Below are 21333 nucleotides of genomic sequence, written 5' to 3' on the forward strand. Positions count from 1 at the left end.
TTAGTCAGTTAAGTAAGTGTCTGCCTTCAGCTCAGGTCACGATCCAGGAGTCTTGGGATTGCACCCCATGTCAGGATCCCTCCTCAGTGAGGAATCTGCTTCTCCCTCTCACTCTACCCACCCACCCCCCCTGCTTCTGCTCTCTTGCTCACTCTTTCTCAAATAAATATATTCTCAAATATAATCTTTAAGAATAATTTCTGTATAGCAGCTGATACTTGGAGCTGCAAACAGTGGAATAAACCATTTTTTTTTAATTTGAAGCCTAGGATTTCATCTTGCACTAGGCTAAACTTATTTTTAAATGAACAGAACTAATTTCAGGACACCTGGGTGGCTCAGTCAGTTAAACATCTGACTTCAGCTGAGGTCCTGATCTCGGGGTCCTGGGACCGAGCCCCAAGTTGGGCTTCCTGCTCAGTAGGGAGTCTGTTTTTCCCTCTCCCACTAATCCTTCTCCCCACTTGTGCTTGTGAGTTTTCTCTCTCTTGGTCTCAAGTAAATCTTAAAACTAGTTTCAGGACTTTATATATTATTTGTAGTGTTTACTTGAAATGCAACTGTTGGATTACACATAAGAATGTCTGCCTTGATTCCCATCCCATTCCAAGAGGCAAAATTAGTAAAAATCTGAAGTATTTAGAAATATTTCTGCACTTCCTCTAAACTCGATTAAAATTTTAATTTCTTAGAATTAAATATTAATATTTGTTTTCCATACAGGTGGTAGAGTATCTGGAGTATTTGTATGTAGATAAATATATGCTACTTAGGAGCACTTGACTAGCTCAGTTGGTAGAGGATGACTCTTGATCTTGGTGTGGTAGTCCCACACCAAGGGTAGAGGGCACAGTTTACTTAGGAAAAAAAAAAAAATACGAGGAAAAAAAATACGTGCGTACACACACACACACACACACACACACACACAGTATTTAGTATGATGTGGTGCAGAGATGTTAATTTGGCATCATGGAACCAAAACTTGAAGGTCTAGGCCCTGTAGATTTTCAAACAAGTCCATGACTTGCAAGAGTTTAAAAACCAGTGGTTTAGTGAGACATGGCTTTTGGAGTCAGAACTTAACCTATATTTGGCTAGAAAACATTTTCAAGCATTAAATGATGATTATGCACTTTAGCATCTAAATCCCTCCCTTGATGAATAGGGCATTTATGATCATATCATGAATTCTGGCATTGGTTTATAAGGTCAATTTAGGCCTTCTGGAAAATTTGTCTTGTATACCTTCAAAAAGATGTTTATAAAATTAAGAAATTAAATATGAAGATAATTCAGTCAAGAAACTTTTTTGGAAATACACTCTCTGATAGAGTCAGACATTACAGGTTGATTCAGCTTCTCTCAATATAATGACATATGATTTTTTTACTTAAGTCGTGAAAAATTGAAATAAAAAATACACACTTAGGGCGCCTGGGTGGCTCAGTCGTTAAGTGTCTGTCTTTGGCTCCGGTGACGTTCCTGGGGTCCTGGGATCAAGGCCCACATGGGGATCCCTGCTCAGCTGGAAGCCTGCTTCTCCGCCCCCTGCTTGTGTTCCTTCTCTCTCTCTGTCAAATAAATAAATAAAATATTTTAAAAATATATAAACTATTATACCCCATCATTAGTATTTTCTCCCCAAAACTATAATGTTTTTATTCTGTTTGGGGGAAAGGGCTATATGAATCTTAAATTCTAGGAATATACTGCAACTCTGAACTTAACGGAACTAAATAGTATCAACCTGTGGAGGTAGGTGGGTGCAAAGTAGATGGACAGTTACTGTCTTCTAAAAGTAAGTGATTATGGGATGCCTGGGTGGTTCAGTCAGTTAAATGTCTGCCTTTGGCTGAGGTCATGATCCCAGCATCCTGGGATGGAGTCCTGCATAAGGCTCCTTGATCAGTGGGGAGCCTGCTTCTCCTGCCTGCTGCACCCCCTGCTTGTGCACGCTCTCTCCCTCTCCGACAAAATCTTAAAAATAAATAAAAGGCGATTTTGGTGATTTGGGGGTACCTGGGTGGCTCAGTGAGTTAAGCATCTGCCTTTGGCTCAGGTGATAATCCCAGGATCCTGGGATGGAGCCCCGGGTCATCTGAGGACCCCTCCTCAGTGGAGAGCCTACTCCCTTGCCCCTGGCCCCCTAATCCTCCCCTGCCATGCTCTTTATCTCAAACACAATCTTTTTTTTTTTTTAAAAGGTGATTTTAAGTATATGGTTCATAAATTCAAAAACCATATTCAACTTCCATGTTTATAGTAAAAAGATTACAGATTAAAATCAAGAATATCTTACTATATTGGCAGGTTTCAGGTTCTTTCAGAACACTGGCCAAAAACTTAAAGGGTCGAGGTTGATTGCATGTTCATTACTGTTTGATCTTATGTGTACAGTGAGTAGTTTCTCAGAAAAAGTGTAACTGAAACACGGAGCAAAATAACTTCTAGTTTGTAATTGTATGAACTAAAGGGCTTCATAAAGGTAGATTGAGGAAAAATGGGAATACTCTGCTAAGACCACCTGTTTTCTAAAGAAATAACTACATTCTAGTTTTCTTAGCTTATGCTGATGATATAGACTTAAAATGCTGTTAAGTTGACTCTAGTTTCAAGAAAAATCTCAGTATAAAACAATCTTCCGGGCGCCTGGGTGGCTCAGTGGGTTAAGCCGATGCCTTCGGCTTAGGTCATGATCTCAGGGTCCTTGGATCAAGCCCTGCATCGGGCTCTCTGCTCAGCAGGGGGCCTGCTTCCCTTCCTCTCTCTCTGCCTGCCTCTCTGCCTACTTGTGATCTCTCTCTGTCAAATAAACAAAATCTTTAAAAAAAAATTAAAAATAAAAATAAAACAGTCGGCAGCAGCTCTTCCTGCCCACGGGTCCTGTCCCCGTGCTTTAATAAACCACCATTTTGCACCAAAAAAATAAATAAATAAATAAAATAAAACAGTTTTCCAAGGGCGCCTGGGTGGCTCAGTTGGTTAAGTGTCCAAATCTTGATTTCAGTTCAGGTCATGATGTATCAGGGGCCTGGGTCAAGTCTGGCTTGGCCTGCCTCTCTCCCTCTGCCTGCGTCTCCACCTCCCACACCCCCAGCATCCGGGCTGGGGCTCACATGGGCTCTCCCTCAATCAATCAATCAATCAATCCTTTAAAATAAAGTAGTGTTCGCTTTGGCAGTACATAAACTAAAATTGGAACGATACAGAGAAGATTAGCATGGGCCCTGCACAAGGATGACACGCAAATTCGTGAAGCGTTCCATATTTTTTTATGCTGAGTGAAATAAGCAGAGAGAGTCAATTATCATATGGTTTCACTTATTTGTGAAGCATAACAAATAGCATGGAGGACAATGGGAGTTAGGAGAAGGGAGTTGAGGGAAATTGGAAGGGGAGGTGAACCATGAGAGACTATGGACTCTGAAAAGCAATCTGAGGGGTTTGAAGGGGCAGGGCGGGTTGGAGGGTGGGGGAACAAAGTGGTGCGTTATTAGGGCACGGATTGCAGGGAGCACTGGGTGTGGTGCAAAAACAATGAATACTGTTACACTGAAAATAAAAAAAATTAAAAAATAAAAAGTAGTCTTCCAAGAACCAAGTGATAGCCTATTTCTTTTAATAGTGAATTAAGTAAATATATTGTAACAGCTTTTGGGGAGCAGGATTAGACTCATTTCTGTTACATTGGTGAGGCACTATCTGTTTTGTGAAAATCATATTTCACAACTTGAGAAAAGTATTCTGTTGAAGACGTTTTCAAAATTGACCTAAGCTATGTAACTGGTCAGATTCTCCTGGGAGATCTTCTATTTTAAAAATGAGAAGACATATTATTTAAGTTTAACACATTATGAAATACTTATACAATTTCGTAAGAACCTTACAGAAAAACGTTGATATTCAGCATTGTCAGTAAACTTTCAAATGTTGGCCTTAAAATATTACATGTAGCTAAATTAAAAATACTAATGTTGTAGTTTTGTTAAGATATTCCTTACAATTTTTAATGGATATATAAAGTCGAACCATTTTTGGTATTGTAATTCCCTTCTCTTACCATATAATCCACTAAATGAGGGTTTTTTCTTTTTAATACCACTTAAAAACATGATGCATGAAAATTTTTATTCTAAAATATCTCATATAAAAGCACTTTATACAAAGGTCTGACCTGCCTGTTAGTAGTCAAATATAACTCATTAAGAGGTTCTGTCAACCATACTTTTTCCACCCTCTATTTTGACTAAAAGGTTATGGCTTTTATATGAATATTTTCCATCACAGAAAGTGGAACTACATCTTTTAAGGAGTAATTTTAAACACTTTTAGCTCTCCATTAGCACCACTGGTATTAATTCAGCATTAAAGGCCTTAAAGTGTAGGAACCAACCAAGAGTTAAAAGAGTTTTACACCTTTGTGCCCTCCTACTCCCAAAGCACTTCAATGCTAACCACCCCTTCAGGCATCCCCTTTCTTCTCTTACATACGTATTTCTTTTCACTGCTTGAAGTTCAAGTTGTTCCACTTTAGACAATTTAACTTTTCTCTCAAACCATGGGCAGTTATTATAAATCCCTTTCAGAATATGTTTCCATCCACCTCTTTATTCTCCCTAATTAGAGCATCTTCAAGCGTTAACATTTTGTCAACATTAACATTAAATGTTGACTGTCACATTTCCCAAATAAGCCAATGCTTAAATACATCAAATACATTTTCCTCTTTCAGTTATTTACAGTGGCTTTGGTTTTTCAGTCATTAATTAGAGTTGTTCTATTAGAAGTGTGATTACCAACTAACCAGACTACCTGAAAGTGCAAAGGAAAACATTCAGGAGATTTACAGTTTACAACCTCAGAAGATAATTTGTGTTGTATGCTACATGTAAGCTTTTAGAATTATTGGCATGTACTCAACTGACATGTAATGTTGGAGTGAACTAGTAAAGCATCTTTAATCTTCCCAAATTCTATTAACATTTTGTTACAAAACTCTAGTAAAAAATAATTTTACAGTGAACACCCATATACCCACTACCTAAATCCTACAATTAACAGTAAATTATACCTGCTTTTCACGTATATATCCATGTATTTTCCAATTATTTTAAACTTAATAGTAAAATTCTGAAAACTGGAGTGCTCATAAGTAGGGTATTCCAATTAGCTAAAGAGTGATCCAGAAAACCTTAGTTGAATAACTCTCATGAAACTAATTTTTTCTTTTGAAATTTAGGTTCTGGTCTCAAGCATCAGATTAAAGGAATTTAACAGACACAGATGGTTAAGAAGTATACAGTGAGTAGGACCACTGGAAAAGCTAATGGAGAAGGGCAATCTCATCTTTGACATCAACCCTTTCATTCTAAAATTTGAGAACAATAAATGCCTGATCACTTAAAGAGTAAGGGTAATTTTAACCATTGACAGCCTTTATTTCACAGCAGGATGATCCCCCAAATTGTAAATCTCCAAGGGTTTTTTTTTTCTTTTTTTCTTTTTAAATACTTTATTTGTCAGAGAGAAAGAGTGCGTGAACACAAGCAGGGGGGAGGGGCAGGTAGAGTGAGAAGCGGGCACCTTGCTGAGCAAGGAGCCTGACTCGGGACTCAGTTCCAGGACCCTGGGATCATGACTTGAGTTGAAGGCAGACACTTAACTGAGACACCCAGGCATCCCTCGAAGGTTTTGAGAAGAAGAACCAAAGCTCTCTATAATCCCATATTGCTAAGTACAGTACAATAATAATCTTTCTATTTAAAGTTCTTCCTGTTAAAAGGCAATTTTGAGTTCAATTTAAATCAAACACTGGCATGTTGGAAATAATCAAAAGTCGTCAAACTGTCTTCTACCTGCCATCCCCTCCTCAAAATTCTAGACTGCCAGGAACACATTTGTAATTCGGTTTTGACAACTAATAAGGTTACTCTCTAATTTTAGAAAAAAAGGAACTATCTGTAGTAACTTAGGAATAGCTACGTATGTATGACCAGCTTTGGAGGAATTTGGTTAGTACCTGTTATCTTTACAACCAGATACAAAATACCACAAATTTTCTGCCACTTTATGATTAGGTTAGGAAAAATTACTTTCCTGAATCCTTTCTTATACACAAAAGTTTTAACTATGTGAATTACTAGAGAAATGAAGTATTTTCATCATTATTATTTATCAGTATCTTTTAAGCTATTATATGTTCACAACACATGATTTAATTAAATGGAGCTTAAGTAGAACACGTAGTCTCCTTTGACAAATATGCACATGCTTTTCTATGTAGGTTACTTCTGCCAGTTCTCCCATTTTTTCTTTCTACCATTACTTAATTCACAGACTGTAATTAATGCATATAATCTATGATAAACTACTCCTCTAACAAAGAACTTTAATTTGTGTCACCAATTCTACACTAAGGGAACATTACTATAACTCTGCTTTAGAAAATGAATTCTAAGATCTCAACAATGAGCCTCATAAATGCAGCACCTTTTATAAATCTTAAATTGTAATTCTGTTTGGGGTTATAAGACAAGTTTAAGTTTGACAAATACAATTCCTGGGTGTTAGGAACATTACTTGTATGTTTCAGCATATTTAATTTAGAATTCCAAGATAATTGCAAAGGATATGAAAAGTAACTTAATCTGAAAACTTCAGATTTTAATCTGAAAACTTCAGAGATTAATTCAAGACAATCTAATCCAAGAGATTTAAAAAGGGGTTTAGTTGAAGCACAAAATAGATGATCTTTAACCCTAAAAAACAAAAACAAAAAACTCTATCTACCCCATACCTTCAGAGAATCCTATCTAAAACTTTCAAGAAAGTTTCTTTCAAAGGTTAAATTTTTATGTGTTGATAAATAGCATTCTATAAAATGTATTCTCAAATTTCCTTTCTAATTTAAAAACAAGTAGTTTCTGAATTACACATGACTTGTGTTTATACACTCTGCCATCTCATCTCACAACAGAGACATTCTCTTTGCACTTGAAAACTGTTATATTTTGGGTTTTTGAAAGATTTATGGATCTAGAGAAAAGGAAGTACAAAAAAACAACTTTGAGGAGTTAACTCAGAGATCAGATGCTCAGCAAGGCAGGCCTGTGATTTTATTTTATTTTTTTAAAGATTTTATTTATTTATTTGACAGGGAGAGAGAAATCAAGAGTAGGCAGAGAGACAGACAGAGGTGGGGGTGGGTGGGAAGCAGGCTCCCTGCTAAGCAGAGGGCCTGATGCAGAACTTGATCCCAGGACCCTGGGATCAGGACCTGAGCTGAAGGCAGAGGCTTAACCCACTGAGCCACCCAGGGGCCCCAGGCCTGTGATTTTAAAATGCATTTAGTTCAGCAATGTCTTTCAAAAACTTAAAATATATGGGAGGAGGATGAGACCATTAGCCTTTCCACACACAAGTGTAAGTAAATATGTTTGATTCCCTTTGATACCTGAATCGGGTATCAGTTGCATAAAGGGCATGGAAACTGGGGAGACTTCCAACCTCTAAATAAAGGATCATGTGTATTCAACAACATAATGGAGGGTCATTAGGAGATGGGAGATGCACTAAAACAGAAGTATAAAAGGTTGGGGGCACCTACCTGGCTCGGTCAGTAATGCAGCATGCAAATCCTGATCTTGGGGTCGTGAGTTTGAGTCCCACAATGTGTGTGGAGATTACTTTAAAAAAAAGTTATAAAAGGTCAGTTTTACCTAGTCTGAAATCTTGGACTAACAAAGAGTAAATAAGTTTTATTACTCCCTTCACCACCTGGGCCCCCCTGCTATCAGAATTCAGAACTTGAATTGGAGCTCTCTCCTAACATAGACTTTTACAGGTAGGTAGAGAACCAAGTACCATTTACCAGTTTCAGAGGAAATACTTTTTTTAAAAAAGACTTATTTATTTATTTGAGAGAGAGCATGCACGAGAGGAAGGGGCAGAGGGAGAGGGAGAGAATCTCAAGCCAGCTCCAAACTGAGTGCTGAGCCCAGATGTGGGCTGGAGGTGGAGCGAGATCATATGACCCTGAGACCATGACCTGAGCCAAAACCAAGAGTCAACGCTTAACTGACTGTGTCACCTAGGAGCCTCCAGAGGAAATACTTTTGAACTCAACAACTAATTTACTGTCATAGGTGAAATTCAGAGTCCACAGGAGGCAAATGGGATGAGGTCAAGAGTACTGGTGAAGGTTTTAATTAAGCCTTCTGAGAGAAGTAGAGAGGCTACCTAAAGACAAACTACTTCGGTTCCGTTTTCATGCTGTAATTACTGCTTCTGTGCACTATTACTAAAACCGTACTTCTAGGTCTGACCTGTCTTCTACTTGCTGTGTATTTCCATGTGGATAGCTCACACACCCCTCCACGTTCAACATGCAAATCAAAAGTGCCTTCCTCTATAATTTGGATCCCCCTCCAGAGTTCCCTAATTGCCAGTTTTGTCTTCCTAATTGCCCAATTTAAAAACTCTTTTCTTACCCTCCATGCAATTGCTCAATGCTTAATTCTACCTTCAAAACATCTCCCAAGTAAGTCCACGCCTGGGTGTTCCCTCCAATAATGTCCTTAGGCTCATTTCTCTAATTTTAAACTACCAACAAATCCTTTTTCCTCAGGCTTTCCCTTTCCAAACTGTTCTCCATATTTTCACCAGTTTTCTTTTTGAAGCAGGAATCTCTTTCCCTTGCTCATAAACCTTTGACAGCTCTGCCATTCTTGCAGAATAAAGTTGCATCTCTTACTACATTCACGACCCTCAGGTTGTTACCACAGTACACCTTTCAGTATATTGTTTCTTTCTTTGTGCTTATCTTGAGCTACTGGATACTCCCCATCAATTTTACACCACTGTCTATACAGACTTTTACCTCTGACCATTAGTTTCCTTTTCTTTACATGTCAGATACTATGTCAAATATCTTAAGGCCCAACTCAATGCTACTTCTGAGGCGTCAGATTCCCAACTAGACAATCCCTACTCACCAGAACTCCTCACTACCTTCTGGAAGAAAACAATGACTTCACTTTTGTTTTCACCTCTTCAGGCATTTGTTGTTGCAGGGAAGTGGAATGCGGTTTGCGTTTTGGTTAGTTGTCATTTCTTCCCCAGCCACCCATATACTTTCAGGGCTGCCATTTATCCTTGTTTTTCCTGAACATAGCTCACACGTTAAGCCCCCACACATTAAACTGTAGGCATGCTGCTCAGAAATGTCACAAAGGAGCTGGGAAATGTCAAATAAGGGTGGGGAGGGATGGCTGAGACAGTTTTATTTTCCATAAGACAGGGACTCTGTATTAGTTTGTTAGGAATTTTTATAATCTTATAAAGAAATGTGTTATCAAACCTGTGCAAGAATGAACCATTTTCTGGAATCAGACTGGGAGAGAGGTCAGATCTAAAGCAACCCATTAGTTTTAATATTTACACATTACTAAAAAAAATTAAAATTGGTTACCAGTATTGAGGGAATTTTCAAACTATGGTCTGAACTTCTAATATGAGTTTTCCTAACTATTTTTGAAGAAGGTATTTGCATGTATGTGAGCAGGAATGGAGCCACATACAGAATGTGAACATCAGATAGAAGTTCCTTTGCATCTCTAAACCCTTTAGCTTCTTTTCTAGAACTGATGTCCCCACTCAAAAAACTTGCCTTTATACCACCTCTTGAAGCCCTCAAATTTCAAAAGCAGTCCCTTTTTGTAACCTCAGGCCATTTAGTATCTTTTTTCCCTCCATTTCTGGGAAGAACCAGTTAATAAGGCAGAAGAAGGTGGCTTTGAGTGAGGACAACCCAGACCCTCCCCCAGATATCTAAATGCTTTTGGTAACATGCAGGGGATTGAGGGACAGGGCATCCAGAGTCTAGCCTACCACAGCCACAGCTCCTCACAACCTTAATTTCACCATTTTGGGTGGGTTGTCAGCTGTCCCAGATCCATTCTGGGACCTGCTGCTGGGGGCAGAAGCACTGGGATAAAGTCTAGATTTTGTTTCTTCTCAGCACCGAAGTTGAGTTAGGGCTTTTAAAGAGGGCAGGTAAAAACTAAGTAAGTAATGGGTTTTTTTTTTAACACAGTCTGGAACCACATGTTAGAGAAATACAAATGGTTTTCCCCAAGTATAGCATGACTGGATCCCATGGTTGTATAGCACTAGCTTTATACTAAAATATTGTGAAAGTTAAGGGGTAATTATAGTCTAGTTGACCCCCGACTAACAGGGGGGCTAAGGAGTGCCAACTCCTGTGCATTCAAAAAATCCCCATGTAACTTTTGATTCCCCCAAATCTTAACTATTAATAGTCTGTTCACCAGAAGCCTGCTAAGTCGCTGTATTTTCTATCATATCCTGTCTTCTTACAATGAAGTGAGCTAGAGAAAAAAAATAAATCATGGTATTTACAGTATTGTACTGTCTATATAAAAATCCATGTCTAAGTGGACCAACAAGTTTGAACCCATGTTATTCAAAGGTCAACTACATGCCTAACGACCTGAATGCCAAGGCACCAGGTGGCTCCGTTGGTTAACTGCCTGCCTTCAGCTCAGGTCATGAGCCCAGGGTCCTGGGATCAACGCCTTGTTCAGAAGGGAGCAGGCTTCTCCCTCTCCCTCTGCCACTTGTGTTCTCTCCAATAAATAAAATCTTTAAAAAAGCAAAAAAAACTACCCTAAAACCTGAATGCTGGTCCTGATAAAATATATACTATTTGCTTAAAACATTCTAGTGTTTCTCATTCATAAACCACATAAACCACCTTAAAAATTTATATTTTAACTTGCAAACCCCCTTTAAGTCTGGAAAGAATTGTTCCTGTCAATCTTTTAATAGTGCAATTTGATGTTTTATTGCCTTTTTTCCTTTATCTGCCCACAAGGACACTAAAATACTTAGCACTAAGATTAATGCAAGTAAAAGCTCTATGGTGTTAGTATCAGCAGTGTCACTTTACCAGTGTTAGTTGAGGTATCAGACTACACACCTGTCTAAAAGCAACTTCAGTATAAAATACTCTACATACGGATATATGCAATGGCACTTTACTATAGAACAAATTTCCACTCACATATAAACACTACTAGTTAAAATTTATACCTGAAGTTGGTGAATGCAAAGTGTTTCCTTTATAATCCCATAAAACCAGTTATAGGAACACTGGAGGGAAAATGTCTTAAGACTTCAGTAGAACAGCAGAGGTGGTTAAATAGATTGTCCTGCACTACAGTGTGAATTACGTTGAAACCTAACCTACAATTAATGGTATTACAAAGTGAAGACCTTGGGAAGGAAGTAGGTTAGGAGGGTAGAACCCTCCAGAATGGATTAATAGCCTTACGAAAGGGGCCCAAGAAAGCTTTCTCAACCTTCCTGCCATGTGACTTAATGGACGCTTTATCTATGAACCATTAACTGGGTTCTCAGACTCGAAATCTGGTGGTGTCACTATCTTGGACTTCCTGGGCAACGACAGTGAGAAATTTATAAGCTACCCCGTCTTTGGTACTGTTACAGCAGTCTCAAGGGACTAGGACCACTAGCAGACTAGCATCTTACTAGAATACCGAAACTATTCAACTCTATTATTTGCTAATACCTTTAACTGTATCATCCATAGTGTAGTTCAGCCAATTTTGTTTACTCTTCAAACCATAAAACCTATTATTTTATCATCTATTTCCTTTACTTAGAAAATCTTACAAAATTTTGCGAGGCCGAAAGCTTCCTGTATTTCGTTGCATTTTTTAAAGCCAGCTGTATGTAACTTGTATGTCTTAAGCATAGCTTTCTCAGGGTGCCTGGGTGGCTCAGTAGGTTAAAGCCTCCGCCTTCAGCTCAGGTCATGATCCCAGGATCCTGGGATCCAGCCCCGCAACAGGATCTCTGCTCAGCAGGGAGGCTGCTGGCTGCCCCTCTGCCTAACTGTGATCTGTCTGGTCAAATAAATAAGTAAAATCTTTAAAAAAGTATAGCTTTCTCTATATACATAGAAGAATGAAGCATTTTCTAGACAGGGCCAAAGAATGGTTGGCTGGTATGTGCCATGTAAACAAGACTGCAGGCACTTACATTGAGTTTAGATTTTGTGGTGGCTATATTAAGTTTTCATACCCTCCCGGCACAGCTAGCTCATCAATACCAGTTCTAAGGTTGTACCCACACCACCTACCTTTGCACATCCAGAAAGTCTCCCCTACTGTATGAATCAAATGAGCATTTGACTCTACGACCTAAGACTCTTCAGTTTCTTTTCTTGGAAGGATGGTAATACCTTTCTCAACTATTCCACCTTAAGAGAATCTTATGTACCTTTTATTACCCTTTTTGTATGTCTGAGAATCATATATACCCTCTTAATAATCTTTTCATATGTTAAGTATTGCCTGACTACTCAAAAAAACTTTCCTTTTGTTTCAAGATAAACCTTAGCTTTGTAGAACTAAAAAACATACAGGGAAAACTTGTGCTTTAGAACAAAATTTGAATTTTAAAGTAAAAATACATAATCTACCATATTTATCTTTTAGCAAACATTAAGAGGTTCAGAATTGCCACCTCTATTTTAACATAAATTATGCTTGCTTTGGTTCAAGAACCACCATTCAAAATCATTGTAAATTTAGTGAGCCAAACGTCCTTTTCTTTCACTGATATTATAGGGAACGTTAAACAATGCTTATGAACAGTTCATATATAAAAATATATTGTAAATTATAAACTAATCAGTTGTACTTCTTACCACAACCATTCCCACTATAAAATGGGGAATTCCTCCCCTGGGAGGTAGTAGCATTAAATTATTGGACTCTAAATTTCAGAGGGAGGAAGGACAATTAGTGCAATACTAAGACATTAGTAAAATGGAAAAGTTAAAACCCATCTCCTAGTCATACACTCAAACACGAAAGTCACACACAAAGAGTCAAGACTAGTATAAAAGGGGGGGCCAAATTATTATTATATTTAAAAATTTGATTACAACCAATTTTGTTGGCATTGAAACTAGAGGTATTTTAAATTTGAATGGATAAACCAAAAACCAGAAATTAAGTTTGGTAAAAATGGGAACAGGAGTTTTCCAGTAATTACAGATTAGAAAGCAGAAATCAATTTAGAGAAACACAGACAAAGCCCATGTTTACAATGATTGTGCCACGGATTTAAACTTCAGTAGTGCATTAGTAAACTGTTCACATTTAGATCTTCACCTTGAGATTACATAGCTGTTCTTTAAAAAAAATCTCATTACCTTGTGCAAATAAATCGGTCTTCCATGTGCCTTAGCACACTTAAAATTTCTCCATTGTATATATACAAAACACCTACCAACTGGTAGGGCAAAATACATACTTTCATAACAAAACTATAATGTACCTCTCAAGTATGAACAATATACACATAATACATGGTATACAGTATTTACAAAATATAAAATATAATACAAGTTGTTATAATTTTTTTAACTCCTCTTTTGCACTTTTATGTTACAAGGCAAATTTCCATTTCTGTACCAATTTTCTTTTCAAGAGTCCAGGGATTTTGAAAAAACTGTTTAACAGACATACTGCAATCTGAGATCTAAGTTTGAACTTTTAGGAGCGTTTTTAAGTGTACTGCCATCAACTCCCTATTTTGGTTGGAATTTTCAATAGTGCTTCCCATCCAGTGACTAGGAGGCTTTGGAAGAACACTAGGAGAAGGTGGATCACTAAACTTTGCCCCAGCATAATTTTCCTTTTGGTTCACTTCAGTTAGAAATGCTGATTTCTTCAAATGCATATTTTTAATGTTCTCAGTATTTTTAAAAGGCTTTTTTTCCTGCTTCTGGAGTAAATCAGATGAAACAGAATCCTGCCAAAAGTTATTTTCATTTCTTTTTGCAGAGGTGATCTTGGTTAGTGGTAAGTTATATTTGCTTTTCTGTCTGTTTATCTTTGGTTGTTCACACAAGTGTATACCATGAACAAGCTGGCCGTGGGGAATGGCAATTTTCTCCGATTTTCCCATCTTTGATTTTAAAACCTACAAAGACAAGGAACATAAAAGTGAATACAGTCTCATGACAGAAATTAGTCACAAACCTCACACCATGTATTTAATGTTTTCTTCTCCTGGACTTTAATTATGGTCTGGATTAAACATGTATGTGCTCGCTGCACTGCACTTATCAAATAAGCAAACTCTAAGTTTACTACTAAAAATATAATCATTACTATCACCAAGTGTCAAAGGGAAAATCCCAAAGTAACCCAAGTTCATCATTCTGTAACTGTAAGGAAGAGTAATGAGCTACCTTCCAAACATATACATACTAAACGTGTCAGTGATTTTACACTAGGATGTGTTTAAGAGAAATTTTCACACGCTTTCATTTTGATTGGCTGAATCTGGTTAAAAATAAAATCTATGTTCATAGATTACTATTTGTCTTTTAGTCAAGTCTTTTTAAAATTATTCCAGATAAAAACTTATTAGCAGGAACTAGATTTTAAATGACCAAGTGTTTTGGTAATGGTTACTAACTACACAGTAAAGTTATCTCCCAGTTTTGGAAAACAAAATTTCAGAAATTCAAATATTAAAAATTTAAATACTAATCACTTTTTGTCTTTCCCTGTTATATCTACTTACAGCAAATACATGACCAGAAAATTGTTCCCACCAGCTCCTACTTCCTGGTTTAACAACTGCTTCAAAAACGTTGCTACACCAATTCTAATCACTTTTCCTAACTCAAAGTGATCTTTATAGGAAACCATGACCGGATGGAAAAGTATGCAGTACTTAATTCGATCACTGCCTTTCCAATACCTGTAGTATGGTAGGGCAGCGGGACCCAAAAAACAAACGCTGGGGTGCAAGGTAACATTCCATGTAATTGCCAGAGTTCCCTGTTTTAACTGTTCTAGAAAATAATTATTACTTAACTAGGAAACAAGTAGTACGAGAGTAGACTATTAGCTTATCCTGTATCACAGAGCCGTGGCATTTTTAAAATTTCAATCTAATGTAAGTAATCACAGAGGTCAAATCTCCTCCCCACCCCCCAAGGGCACAGCGAGAGAGAACCTGCCAATCTCCAATCTCTCCAATATTCTTCCAACAAGAAATGGCTGTAACTTGTTCTCATTTTTAAAAATATCTAATGTTTTATTTAATTTTTTACATTTATTTACTTTTCTGAGAGCGAGCAAGCACACAGGGCCGGGGGGAAGTGGGGGGTGCGCAGAGGGAGCAGCAGACTCCTCTAGGAGCAAGGTGCCCGATGCGGGGACTGGATCCCAGGACCCGGGATCATGACAAACCGAGGGCCTAAACTCAACCAACTTGAGCCACCCAGGCGCGCGCTTTTCTTTTCCAAGATTTTATTGTCAGACACGGAAGGAGCACAAGCAGGGGGAGCAGCGGACTCCCCGCTGAGCCGCGAGTCTAACGCAGGGACTCGATCCCAGGACTCCAGGATCGTAACTTGAGCGGGAGGCAGACGCTGAAACCACTGGCCACCAAAGCGTCCCCACTTACTTTCATTTCTTTTAAGACAGTGTAAGTCACTGAAACTGGAAGGTTTTATTTTGCTATAGAGGTCAATTTCGTATCATTTTAGCGATTTAATCTCGTTTGAGATTTCATTTTATCCTAACCCAACAGCATGGCAATCGGGTGGCTTAACGTCAACTCAACTTTTCTAAAAAGTTTCCTCGTTCTGGACACAATAAAACCACCTTCCACTAATAAGGCCTACTACAGCACGGACTGGAAATAAACCATCCCATTAATCTAACAGACGAACACGCAAAAACATCGTTTCAAAGAGGCAAGAACTGCCGCCGCTCCTGCCAACTTCTGAAGTTAAGTAGAGCTAAGCAGGCGGGTCGGCGAGGGGCAGAGCCCCAATCGGGCCAGCGCCGCGCACGCAGCACCTCTCATCTCAGCAAAAAGCCAAAGGCAATGGAGCCGCTCGTAGCCTACTCCAAATCCAACAGGGCGGTGAGGAAAGTGCACGCGCGCCGCCGACTAGTCTTGCAGCTGCCAACGGTCAGGTAGCTGACGGCGGTCGCCCACCCCTTCCCCTACCACGGCCACACGGCCTAACCTCCTTCATGAGCGCCGGAGCGCTGCGCACGTAGCGCGCGCTGACGTCAGCCTCCCGCGGGCCCCTTCCATCCCCCACCCCACCGCGCGCCCGAACGCCGAAACCCCCTGGAACGGCGCCAGCCTTCTAAATTGAGGCTGTTGCTGGGGCGCAGCCGCTCCTCTCATTGGCTGGCTCCCAGGAGCCAATCAGCAGCGCCAGCGCATGCCTTCCCCCTCCCCCTTCTTCCCCCAGCTAGAACAGAGCGGGCGTCACGGAAACTTCCCTCCCGAGTAAACAGCCGCCCCTCACCCCGGCCCCCCCGTTCCCGACCCCTCAGAGCAGGGCCCCAAATTCCAAGGCCCGGCCCGTGCCCGTCTAAGGGCCAGAACTCAACAACCTCCATGTCCCCCTCGCGGTCCTTACCTCTCTTCTGAACAAGGGCTGGCCGGGCGCCGCGGGCGGCAGCTGGCCGGGGAAAGGGCTCGCTTCCTCAGTTTGGGTTGCGGCCGCAGGACCTGGGGCCAAATTGGCCGCCTGGTCCGGGACTTCCTGCGCTCCGCTCGGGCCCGTCGCGGGGCTCCGCCCGCCCTCGAGGCTCGGCCGGTGCTGCTGGTACTGATGGAAGCGGCTGGGCAGCTGCCCCGCCGGGCTGGCTCGCACCCTCTTCTTTCGCCGCTTCTTTGGCGCTGCCCGAGGGGTGCCTCCCGCCGTAGCTAGACTACAGTTGGACAGAGGTGCAGGGGCGCGAGGCTGCGGGGTCAGACAAGGACCGTCTCCCCCGAGGAAGTGAGGGAGGAAAAGGGTAGGGGGCAGTGCCCGGGGGTCCGGGATCCGGGGTAAAGGCGGCGGGGCCGTGGTCACCATCGGGAGGGCCCCGAAGTAACCGCGGGCGGAAAAGCCCAGAGACGCAAGGCGGCCGCCCAGGACAAGTGGCTCCCGCTGGGGGACGGAGACGACGGTCATAGCTCTAGGAGGAAAGTGGCTCAGCAAGAAGAAAAGGAGGAAGTGAAGCCAGCGATCAAAGGGCGGCGGCGGCGGCGGCTGCTGCTAAGAGAGCCCGAGTGGAGCGTGGACCATGGTTCGGGCGGTGGCGGCGCAGCAACAAACAGCTTCAGCCTCAGCGCTGAGTGTTGTTATCAGAAGCTCCGCCCTGTGCCCGCCCACCTCCCTCCAGGAGACCAATCAGAATGCGACAGAACTGGCCACGCCCCTCTGGCTCTCCCTCCACCGCCTCCGAGAGACACACACAAACATCCAGCTTGCTGCAGCCCCGCACAAAGAGCACGCACTGCGCAGGCGCTGCCAACGGGCTCTTTCGGGAAGAGCCGGTCCCGCGAACAATGAAGTTCCGTTTCAGCCCCACCTCCCCCACCCTTCTCCTTACTCGCCCCCGCACCTTGCCCCGAAGGCAGTGATGGAAGTGCGGGATCTAGGCTGAATTTGGAAAAGGGGATGGGGGCGGGAGAAAGAATCGAGAAACATCAAGGGCCCTGATGCTTCCTCAGTTGCTGACCTTGGGGATGTATCTGTTTTATTTCAAGCCTAATGTAACAGTATTGTTTTTTTTTAAGATTTCAAAGTACGTTATAGGGGTTTCATTCTTAGCAATTGTGAAATCAGTCCACATTTAAATTATATTTGGGCGAAGTGCGACTTACGTTTTTGGGTTTTGTTTTTTGTTTTCATTTACTCGGGTCACCAACGCTGTTCGTTAGCGACAGTAAAGAGTAAGAACGGAGTGACTGAAATTGGCTCCTTAGTATATAAAGAGTTCCCCATAAATCCGTAACTGAGCAGTGGAAATGTTACTGTCCTTATACTTGAAGAACTGTGAGACTTTGAGATCACAAAACGGTGCCTGACAGAGAAGAAGGCAAAGGAAGAGGCTTGCGTCTCAGAGGGAGAAAGTGAAAGGCTCTGCAAACAGTCTTGTTTTGCTAGCGGTGTGTTATGGAAATCTCGCGCAGCGTCCCTCCGCACTGCGCTCACACACAAAATATCGTGGCTATTTTATCAAGTACTTTGGTGGTAGAAACTGTTCTTTACACGAATTGTGTCATTTGAACTTCACAACATCCCTAAGGAACTGGTGCTATATTTTAGCCCCATTTCATGGGGGGGGAGGGGGGACAGCTTTAGAAAGGCAAAAAATCCTTGTCAAACATTATGCAGTAAGTTAATAGAATTTGGACTCCAGTCTAGGGATGGCAAGATCAAAGTGCGATAGGTCTTCAGATCACCACAATAATCTTACACTTCTCTATATCCTTGGAGCTTCTAGCAAATATTTTTCAGCTTTGTGGTGCTTGATAAATGTTTTATGATTGGTAACAAAGTTGGACAGAGGGAATATCTAGATTAATGCTTCCAACTCTTTATGCAAATGGTATAAAACCCTTGTAAATTGAGGAAGATCTGTATAAACTTTTCAAATGATAGTCCATCATTAATGGTTGCTGGGTTTTATCATTTTTGCTAGATTTTACTCATTCTTGGGTTTCCAACAGGTTACATATAGTAAGTGCTCCTATTCACTGGATGAATGGGAATCCTATACTTCCAGAGCTGTGACAGATCTTAGAGGGCCTTTAATTCAAATCCTCTGGTCTGCAAATTGAAGTTGGGTTCAAGAATGGCCTAGCAAGAGTTGGTGGAGAAGAACAGGCAAAGATTATGGAGACACTAGAATGATGTGGTTCTTTTGTTTTTGTAAGAATTTTTAAAAATAAATAAAAATTAATATTTAAAAAAATTGTTTTAGTAAGAGTTTATACTTTCTCAAAGCCCTTTTTTATCTAACTCGTTTTATTCGCACCCTAATCCTTTAAAGTAGATAGAGATAAGTTCTATTTTACCTTTAATGTAAATAAAGACTCTAAGGATAAAATAACATACCAAAGAGTCACGGAATGAGTCAAGGACTAAATCCCTTGAACTCCTAATGCCTAGTCCTCTTTTCAATTTGCCACAAGGCCTAAAGTTTGGTTTTTGTCTGGGGCAATATCACACTGTCCCGGAGAATAATTTACCTTCCAGGGAGCTGCTAACTGGTAGTCAGTTCCAAGGGGCCCTTGATGGAAGACACCTATTGTTGTCTGTGTGTATCTCTTGGGTGAACCTTAGAGTTATTACATTGTATGTAGTTTATATTTTTGAGGCCAAAAGGATAGGCCTCATGTAAGACTCTGGATTCTGTGCATTAAGGAAGGTAGCCTTGCAGCTGTGGCTGGACAATGAGTGCTAAACTGGTGCCTCCCACAACGAGGGAGCTGGAATGGATCACCAGAAGAGAATAATCCAGGTTTTAAAAAACCACATTAATGGATTTCATGTTATGCTTTGTGTATAGTTTGCACAGATCCTTTGTCTTTAGGAAAGCCTAATTTTAATACTCAAACCTGGTTTCATCTGTGCTAGATGATATAAAGGAAGAGGTCAGATGCTCTTGTCTGGGCCCAAACGGTGAATCGTGGATGTACCAAGACATGCCAAGGGTAAAGTAAGTTTTGGGAGGACTCTCAGGGGTCTTGAAGACTTTTGTTCCAGTGCATGTCTTGGTTTTATTTTGAAGGCAGCAGTTTCTTTAGAGAAGGTTTTTTTTTTTTTTTTTTTTTTTTTTAAATAAACAATTGAAAAGTAAACCAGGTAGTAAAGAGCAGGGAAAAGAGGTAAAAACCACGTATGAAATAAGCAGCTTATGAGCCTTAACATTTCAGAGCCTTCTGAATTCCCCTGCTCTCTCTCCAGCTGACCTTTGTCTCTGATTTTACTTCTGTCCTTCTCTTGCTTTCTCTGCCTTGAATATCATCTTTCTGTTCTCCTTCTTAATATTTTATTTTAATATTATTAAAATAAATAATTATTATTTTATTTTAATATTTTTCTTTTCCCTTCATTGTGGCTTTAATTTTATTTCCTCTACCTATTACTGCTTAAATCTTAAATGTCTAAGCTCTAAGGACATGTGTGAAAAGAGGAACACTCCTAATTTACACTTTCCTTACTGCTCAAATTATTCATCTTTCATATCTATTAAATAAAATTCCTCTAAACACTGAACACAACCAGGAAATCAAAATGTTTAAACTTAACAACCCAAAAGTTCCCTGATGTTTAAGTACTGACCACAAGCCTTATTTTATCAGCATAGTCTGAAAAATTTAGTTGAGATTATTAGGTTTATATTTAGAAGCAAACAATATGCACAACATTTCACAATAATGACAAAATTGGTACTTAAATGCTACTAAAGTATCACTATCACAGATTGAAATTAATGTCTTTGTTATCCCTATACTTATACCTTTCTGGAGTGGCAGTAATTTCACCACATTTATTTCTTAAACTTTCCTAAGAGGGGCAAGTGGGCCTGTGCAGGTTGTACTTTGCACAAGGGTTCCTGGCCAAAGGCGGAAGGGAGGCCTGAAATACAGCTCTCTCTGCCATCTTTCCAGGGTATACCTGGAAGAAATCTTGTTCTTATTGGTACGAAGGTGTCAAAGGACCAGTGGCAGCCCTGGGGTACAGTAATATTATAGAGATTTGATTCTCCTTCATCCGAGATATAAAACCAAAAGAAAGAGCATGTAATTTTGACCAGATGGGGTTTCAACCAATTTAATCTTAGTTGGGTCATAGGCTTGGTTGTGTCTCCTTTCATACATTGATAAAAACTTTTTATTTTTAATTTTTTAATTTTGTTATGTTAGTCACCGTATAGTACATCATTAGTTTTTACTTTACTGTTCCATGATTGATCGTTTGCATGTCAACACCCAGTGCTCCACGCAGTACGTGCCCTCCTTAATACCTATCTCTGGGCTAACCCAATCCCCCACCCTGATAAAACTTTTTAAATTCTTGCCATTCATAGGATGCAGTGCTTCCCTTGAAATGATGTATTTTTTAGGTTTCATTTGGCTGTTTTACAGAATCCAAGTTCCTTTTTTTTTTTTTTTTAAGATTTTATTGATTTATTTGAAAGAGTGCACAGGTAGGCAGAGCAGCAGGCAGAGGGAGAGGGAGAAGCAGGCTCTCCCCTGAGCAGGTAGTCGATGTGGGGCTTGAACCCGGGACCCTGGGATCATGACCTGAGCTGAAGACAAAGGCTTCAACGACTGAGCCACCCAGGTGCCCCAGAATCCAGGTTCTTATCATTACATAATGAGCTAGATTGTTCATTTTTTGCAAACTGTGGCTTTTTTGCAAACTGTCTCATTAATTCCTTAAAATTAATAGGA

The 21333-nt window shown here is 40.3% G+C and overlaps 1 protein-coding gene and 1 non-coding gene across 2 annotated transcripts; one reads left to right on the forward strand and one right to left on the reverse strand.

Annotated features, from left to right (window-relative positions):
• Positions 1-3168: 3168 nt before the first annotated feature.
• On the forward strand, positions 3169-3275 carry LOC123390940. The gene has a single exon (XR_006605536.1). It is a non-coding gene; the product is annotated as a U6 spliceosomal RNA (small nuclear RNA).
• Positions 3276-12947: 9672 nt separating this feature from the next.
• PNRC1 (proline rich nuclear receptor coactivator 1) lies at positions 12948-17204 on the reverse strand. Its single transcript, XM_004766921.3, has 2 exons — positions 16517-17204; positions 12948-14040 (listed from the first exon to the last, which is right to left on the reverse strand). The coding sequence occupies exons 1-2, from the start codon at positions 17054-17056 to the stop codon at positions 13597-13599; spliced, it is 984 nt and encodes a 327-aa protein (XP_004766978.1). The 5' UTR covers positions 17057-17204; the 3' UTR covers positions 12948-13596.
• Positions 17205-21333: the final 4129 nt, after the last annotated feature.

The sequence above is a fragment of the Mustela putorius genome, unplaced genomic scaffold (assembly GCF_011764305.1).
Source record: "Mustela putorius furo isolate JIRA1106 unplaced genomic scaffold, ASM1176430v1.1 tig00000166_pilon_pilon_pilon, whole genome shotgun sequence".
Lineage (NCBI taxonomy): Eukaryota > Metazoa > Chordata > Mammalia > Carnivora > Mustelidae > Mustela > Mustela putorius.